The sequence below is a fragment of the Mytilus trossulus genome, chromosome 7, assembly GCF_036588685.1.
Source record: "Mytilus trossulus isolate FHL-02 chromosome 7, PNRI_Mtr1.1.1.hap1, whole genome shotgun sequence".
Classification (NCBI taxonomy): domain Eukaryota; kingdom Metazoa; phylum Mollusca; class Bivalvia; order Mytilida; family Mytilidae; genus Mytilus; species Mytilus trossulus.
Window position 1 is genome coordinate 58,619,949 of NC_086379.1, and position 8,451 is coordinate 58,628,399.

An 8,451-nucleotide genomic window follows, 5' to 3' on the forward strand; every position below is an offset into this window, starting at 1 on the left:
GCAGTTCATACTAGTTTCATCTGTATATTGTAATTGTTCGCTTTAACTTCTTGTCAAATAAGTGCTTTTTTTGTAAGCTTGTGATATTCAATAACGAAATTGCTATATAAAATGAAGACGAGACGTTTACTTACATCCCCATATAGCGATTCATAAATTTATAAAGAATCGAGATTTCTTCAATTTAGCAAAGCTTATTACAAACAGTTTGTAGACGACCTTATTCATTTGAACGCGGCACTTTAGTTTTCATACATTTCTAGACGGAATACTTCACTTGTCGAGCCCTTCAAATTACCTTCTATAGACGTTAAGCGTATATGCACGCGAGCCAAAACTAAATCAGTCAATCAATGCCGTTATATTGACTAAAACTATTCTAGTAATAACTACACTGAATACGGATATTCTCATTAACCCGGAATTATTTTGCCTTCATGATTGCCCCAATCATCCAATATCTTTATCTGCAAATAAATTGAGATAATAAATCGTTTAATTAAAAAATGAAGAATGACTGCTAATAATAACTTATAAATACTGGCAGTAGTAACTCTTAACGACATCCCTAAAATAATATTCCATTTTCCTTACAAAGAAAACTTAAACTCCAGACGGCTGTATATTTGAACAATATATTTGCTGTGCGAGGTAATATCCTCATAATTCTGAACATGGGCACATATACCTGTTTCTGTTATTTTTCACAGACAAGTGCATGTAAAATTGATGTAAAATAAAATATTCAACTAATATATATCATAACAACTTAAAATAAACGGGTTGAGAAACGGGATGAAATGTCAATGATAACTATATGCAATGGTAAGACTAAAAAAACATTTCGTCGCGTATCTGATGTAGATGATTTATAACACAGCACATATTTTAAAGTTTATTTAATTTGGAATTATTATCAACCTTATTGTTGACTGGCTAGTGAGTTCATTAGTTGAACAACTTATGCAACTTGGCCATCGATGTTCCTGTATGACGGTCAAATTTTACAAAATCATGACAATACTGATATCTATCAACAAAATATATAAATCCCTTGTTATCTTTTCGCTCACCTTTCTTTGTTTGTTGTTTATTAAGTTGATGGTCATTTCATTGGTCGAAATGAAAATTGGATGGATTAAGTGCTAAACAAACTAATCAAACCTTTGACCCTTTTTTACTTGAAATGCCTTCTAGGATTATATGAAATGTTTTTTAAACAGACTTACTCATATAATGCATCCGTGGTTTTGTTGTGTTCCTTAATCGTTAATATTATTAGATTCGGCACGTAACATATGCAGTATTTTTAAGGCTACCCTTGGGCATCGTAAAATGTATATTTGCTGTTTACATTTATACTTAACAATAACATTGTGTAACTACTGTTCCTTTGGGGACCACTGTGTTGCAAATATTCACATATTAGATGAACCATTACTTATGTACTTATCGAGAGAAATGTCTACTTAATTTTATTAATATGTCATAAAAATGTGTTGCTTTATAATAAACAGATAAAACTCCAATGATAATGATTTAAATGAAGATTTGCTAAGAAATTCTAGCAAAGCAGGCACAAGGTCCGGGAAATAATATCATATAATTGTTTAATGGTTTAACCTTTACCACAGATCTAGTCAAGAACAAAAGTATTGAACGTCATCAAAAGGGGATTATTTTATGTCATTAATCATTTCTTTTATTAAAAGGATTTTAGGGTCTCGAAAGTATCTGTTGCTAGTCAAATTTGGACATTGTATTTTAAACATAAATTGGTTACAAGGTATAATTTCTTTACCTATTTTGATAGAGCTGAACCCAATATAAAGTTATTTTCATTCATTTATGAAGAGTTGGCAATAAAAATTATCAGCTTCTATATTATATTTAGGAAGGCTTTGATGTTTGGTCTAAATCTTAAGGATATAAAGTTGTAATCGTTTGTCAAGTAGAAAAGGTTTTATGTTCCAAAAGTATCTGCATTTTTTTTTTTATCTTTACACTCAATTAGTATTGAATCTACAGTTGCTTGAGGGAATTCTGGAGTAAGTTAAGATATCGCAAAGACGGACAAATTTCGTTGAATGTATTTAACATCAGAGTCATTTTTTAAAAGTCCTTCAATCTTACTTAAATTTATAATAGTTCTCCTTGATAACACTTATGTACGTTTCGGCAATAAAGTATATCGACAGGTTTTTATATTTTTACGTTTCAAAAGTATCTGCAAAGGGTTTTTATCTTTACACTGAATTAGTATTGAACCTACAGTTGCTTGAGGGAATCATGGAGTAAGTTAAGATGTCGCAAAGTCGGAATCTTACTTAAATATATAATAGTTCTCCTTGATAACACTTATGTACGTTTCGGCAATAAAGTATATCGACAGGTTTTTATATGAATTCCTATGGGTACCAATTGCGCCCCTTAAATAGCAGACGTGTTTTTTGTTTTGTTATGAATCACAGTGCATGACCAAACTCATTAAAGACCCATCTTAATTGTATTTGATGAATAAATTCAACAACAACAAATTTACTTTACGAAACTTACTTTAATTATATCAAATATAAATGGTGAGAACTCTCCTTTCGTAGATTTAGATATTTGAGTTTTACACGTGAAACTCTACACTTAAATTCACGAAATTACGAATAAACTCATCAAAGATACCAGGACTAAATTTAGTATATATGTCAGACGCGCATTACGTCTACAAAAGACTCATCAGTGACGCTCGAATCCAAAAAGGTTAAAAAGGCCAAATAAAGTACGAAGTTGAAGAGCTTTGCGGACCAAAATTCCTAAAAGTGTTGCCAAATACAGCTAAGGTAATCTATGCCTGAGGTAGAAAAGCCTTAGTATTTAAAAAAAATCAAACATTTGTAAACAGATCCGTATATACAAATACGTGATATTTAATGAAACATTAATGCGAAAATATTGGGAAACTCGTGATCAAAGAAAATGCATGCTTTTTTATCAAATTGGATCACTTTTATGATGACAACTCTCCTTTTAGAAATAACGGTGTGGAACAACGACCTCTTTTAAAATATAATTACGTTCATCCACAGGATACTTTTTAACTTAATTTTTATTTCAATTTAACTCCAACTGTTATCAATTTTAAAACGTCAACTCCATTGATTCGTATGTTTAAGCCAATTAGAAAATTGACAATAACAGGCCTTAATTTCAAGTTGTCAGTTTGTAAAATTAAATATAGTAGGCGTCTAAAAATCGGAAAGAGAATAATAAAAGCACCTATTGTTATTGATATAATGGATGTTAGATTTTGATATTCATCCAGGAAATGGATCATCTTTAGAAACAATTTGCACCAGTCTATCTTTTCCCTAGGATAATTCTCACGTCAGCACCATTATTAAATGATCATTTCGATGACAATGAAAGATTATCTATTTTTTACATCTCTTTCAGAAACTGTTAATTTTGCATAAAATAGGAGCTGAGTCAGAACTTATATTATTAAAACATGTTACATAATTCAATAGTTTACTGTTAGAATTTGGCAATTTCATTGATCGATAAGAATCCTAATATGGATTGCAGAATATAAATGATTGATCGTCAATTTACTAATATATCATTAATTACAAAAGTGTAAGCCTCGGTGTCAGAACATTGCATTTGAACATGTCACTGATATATTGTTCCGTTCAAGATAGTGCACACATATTTTACAATTACAGACGACTGAGTTAAACAAGTTTATGGCAAGTACGTCTTTGAACAAATATTAAATATGTGGTCATTTTTATAAGTTTTCTGTTTACAATACTTTGATTTTTTCTTATACCTGGCATAGATTACCGTAGCCGTATTTGGCACAACTTTTTGGTATTTTGGATCCTCAATACTTTTCAATTTTGCACTTGTTTGGCTTTATAAATATTTTGAGATGAGCGTCACTGATGAGTCTTATGTAGACGATACGCGCGTTTGTCGTACTAAATTATAATCCTAGTACCTTTGATAACTATTGGACAAGGAAGGAAATTAAGAAACTACTAAAAAATACAAAAAAGAGCGGATTCGATAAGCTAATTTTGAATAGATAAACTCATCATAGATATCAGGATTGATTTTTTTTTATTTAAGCCAGACGCTCGTTTAGTCTATAAAAGACTCATCAATGACGCTCGAATAAAAAAATGTTAAAAATCAAATACAGTACGAAGTTAAAAAGCATTGAGGTTTTCACAGATGCAGCTACGGTTATCTATTCCTGAGGTAGGAAAACCTTAGTTTTTCAAAAATGTTGACAGTAAATTTATAATTATGAAGAAATAGAATATTTTAGCTGTATTTGTCAAAAACATTGTGAAGTTTTTAGTCCTCAATGCTCTTCAACTTCGTTTTGCCATTTGATTAGAGTCTTTCCAGTTTGAATTTTTCTTGGAGTGTGGTATTTTTGGTTTTTTACTTCATCTTGCATTTGTATTCTTTTGATTCTAGCGTCACTGAGTAGTCTTTTGTTGACGAAACGCGCGTCTGTGTTACATAATTTTAAGTCTGGTATCTATGATGAGTTTATTAACAAAGACTGGGTCAGTGTAACTGCTTGTTGATGTTTAAATCTGGTGATATCACTAGCTTAGTAAACAGCAATTCTGTGTAGACATAAAAAATCACTGAAATGGTAATTATTGTCAATAAATAAAACTAAGAGTTTTCGATGTACAAAGTAGTTTCCACCCCAGGAATAGATGACCTTAGCTATATTTGACCAAACCATCCTGAAATGTAGATCTTCATTTCTCTGTAACTTTGTACTTTATTTTGAACAATTTACCTTGTGTTAAAAGTAAGTAAACACTCTTTCTTGTTATAAGCAAAAGTAGGATACATATGATCAAAAGTCATAAATTAATTGATAGAAAACAAATTGGGTTGCAAACTAAACCGATTGAAACACATCAACTATAAAAAGAAACAACGAAACAACAGAACACTGAAGGTCAACATAAAATCAAACGACAATGCAACACACATAGAAACGAACTTAACTGCACGCAGAAGCTATTTTCATGTTTCTAGTATAGATTCTGTTATATTCAAGTTTCATTAGTTTTAAGAAATAAAAGAAATTGACCACAACTCAATTTGACCATTTAAGTCATGCATTTGTATGTTGTTCTGTTCATTATTTTTCTTATAAATCTATAGATTTATCTTACATTTTCTTTTGTAGAGGATGGAACAGAAATATTAGTTCGACAGTGTGGTGACAATGATTGGGGTAGCCATTGTGGTGACATCATGTATACAAATGGCGACTCGGGTACAGAGCGAATTAATGGATGTTTAGAAACATGTGACCATGATGGATGCAATACTGCAAACCAAATGTTTACATTTCAAACATGTATATTCACTTTACTTCCTTCATTAATGCTTGGCATATTTCGGTTGTGATAATTATTGGTGCATTTAAAAAAACAGAGGTGAATCTTGTTTCAGGATTACGTTTCGAAGATAATCCAAGGGTTGAACTCAGTATTATAAAAACGGATTAGAGTATTTGTAACATGTCGTTAACAAAGAGTGTGTACAAATTATGCTAACATTCGAAGTATGATGAAGGTCAACAGCAAAAACAACGAAGCATCGAAGAGACGTCAAAAGCCAGAAACAGACTGAGAAATTTACTTTTTTATCTTCCGAAATTTTCAAATGTATCATATTTATAATCTATGCATTTTGTTGTTGTGTACTGTCATTGACACAAATTTGTCGTCCTTGTAATTTGTAATTATTGAATCACTTTACTGATGGAGATTGCAACCTGAATAATGCCTGGTTAACTATTAGCTTTAAAACGAGAGATCAGTGTAAACATATTTACTAACGGCACATTTTAGAGTAGGGGAAACGACACTCTATGTTTATTAGCCTTATTACTTCCCCTGTGCTTAGACTAGCAGCTGCGATGTAAGTTCAATAGTGTGTTAATCTCCCTTAGCTCATAAAAGCGTGTGTATCGGGATTTTTATCTGCACTTCACATTTGCAAATCCTCCTAAAAATGTTTTATAATTTGACAGAACGATAAAACATCTTTAGGACATAATGCAACGGTGTACCTCCTTTATCGCATTGTAAATTCAAATAATTTTTGGGTTTGCAATAGCAAAACAAAGAACTTGCCTGATCAAATGAAGGGCGTCAGTATCTGGTGTTCAAACCACGACGCCTCATCTTGTAATTTTGGTTTGCACTATTTTAGTGGATCTCTTGCAGCAATGACTTTGATACTTATACACTAGAGGGTATACTACCTCAGGTTACAAGACTTGATTCCAATTATATTTCAAAGACTTTTCTGTACGCAATGATACCGTGTACCTTCTATAACTATTCTATTGTCATACCAAAAGAATTCCCATAGGAAGACACGATCATAGACGTATAGACGCAAAAGTGGTGCAAGGATTTACATTTGTGAGCTTTGTTACATATAACAAATTATAATTTACTTGAACAACTTCGTTGAAACTGGTTTTTTTATGGATTGTCAGCAATGTGATTTTGGCATTGTCGGATGAAGGAGACATGCTCTGATATTTTTTTTTTAATAATAAATATGAGTGATTTAACTTGAGCTATCATACACTGGACACTTCTAAAATTGATGTTCACACAGTTTTCCGATGTCAGATGAGATAAGACGTGGAATGTTTGGAGCTTAAATTGAGATTATCTACCTATGTATACTGTTAGATATTAATCTATTCTGCATACTGCTGCACTACCTCATCAGTTATTGTCGTATGCCGCCATATCTTGATGTGTTTTTGTGTTTAGAGAATATGTGTTCATTGCTTATCTTTGACAGGTGTCTGTTAAATATATTCACTTCATTTTATTGTGACGATAGTGAACTTGCCATTTTATGCGGACATCTGTCTTTTGTAAGAGACTGAGTCTTCTAATCGAATTTTAGTTTGGCTTCGTTTTTGTTAACATGTACTCTACGGAAAAGTAAAATGGGAATTTGATGACTCCTACTGTTTCGTTCTTAGGACGACGATTTGAGTTCTTTTCTTCAAAGCAAAAGCAATGACTAGTAAAGATTTACACGTTCTTATATGCATATATGACCGTCCTATTTGTTTCTTTTCCAGTTGATTTTTTTTAAATCTTTTTATCCTTTGGAGTCTCATTTTGACATGTGCTTCTGCAACTAGCGTGAGGTTGATTTTTGTTTAGGTCAAAGATTTTCTAATAAATTTTGAAAGAGGTTAAATGATTATAGCTTAACTTTTTCACGATATTTTTCTCCATTCACATGTAAGGAAAAATATCCACGAGACAACGATGAAATAATATATGACTACGAAAATCGAAATCTAGATAAATGTACATGTTATCTATAGAAACCCGTACCAAAACAATGGTTGATTTTAAACGTCGGTAAAATTCATTGTTAAATGCGCCCCATTTTTTTAGATCATTTTTCTGTGGTTGTCAAATCATGGAACCTGGTACATTGCTTCAATAATGCGAAGTCCTCACATTTTGACAAATGTACTCCTCATTGTGATATCTTAAATGGTATTACTGTTCACTGGGAAACTATTCATTACTGTCGACCGAACCTGATACTTGTAATCTAAATGAAATTGTGAGATACAAGTCTGATGGGTAAACATGTTTGGAGTCCAACTTACAGAGGAAGCTGTTTAAGTGAGACTATGACTTATTGGTTATAAATTAATGAATACACGAACATTTTCAAATTTTTGTCTGATAAAAGATATATATACTTTTTTCCTACTGAATAACCCATAATGCAGTGTGACCCCTGTGTTTTTCTGTTGTTTGCATATCTTGTAACATGTTATATTTTAGTTTTGGTTGGATTACATGCTTGAAGTCATGACAATGTTAAAGGAGTGCCATAATTTAAGAAGGTTGACACTTTATGATATGTAAAAGATTTTTATTGTATGTATCATCAATATATTTTATCACCAGTTGTTTGTCTAATATCACTTGTTGCTTGCCGTTATTCTTATTATGATATTAAATTGCGTCAAGGTTTTAAATTTGTTACTGTTTATTATTTATGGTGTACCTGTGAAACAGAAACCACGATTATAAACTAATGAAAATATAACTCATTTATTTCGAACATCCAAAGAGCTTTTCCGGATTTTCAGAAACGTTCAAACCCAAATATTAGGATGTAAATAGTGTAATTAACCTTAACAATTGACGAACTAAATGACTGAAAATAGACTAAAGAATATCTAAGGCTTTGAGGAATTTGGAAATTTAGTTCCTGATTACTTTCAGAATTTTTCAACTGAGAATTAAAAAAAAGTATGTTAAACTCATATCAATACCGAAGAACTGTGCACTGAGTTGATAATACCCAAGGGATCCACCAAAAATTATATTGCAAACATACAGAGACACA

General features: G+C 31.5%; 1 protein-coding gene across 1 annotated transcript in view; it reads left to right on the forward strand.

Annotated features, from left to right (window-relative positions):
• Window positions 1-8,071, forward strand: part of LOC134725412 (uncharacterized) — a 60,724-nt gene extending 52,653 nt beyond the window's left edge. Inside the window, exon 3 of the mRNA XM_063589215.1 lies at window positions 5,222-8,071. Coding sequence (XP_063445285.1) covers window positions 5,222-5,445 — 224 coding nt within the window. The 3' untranslated portion in view covers window positions 5,446-8,071. The remainder of the gene's footprint in view (window positions 1-5,221) is intronic.
• Window positions 8,072-8,451: the final 380 nt, after the last annotated feature.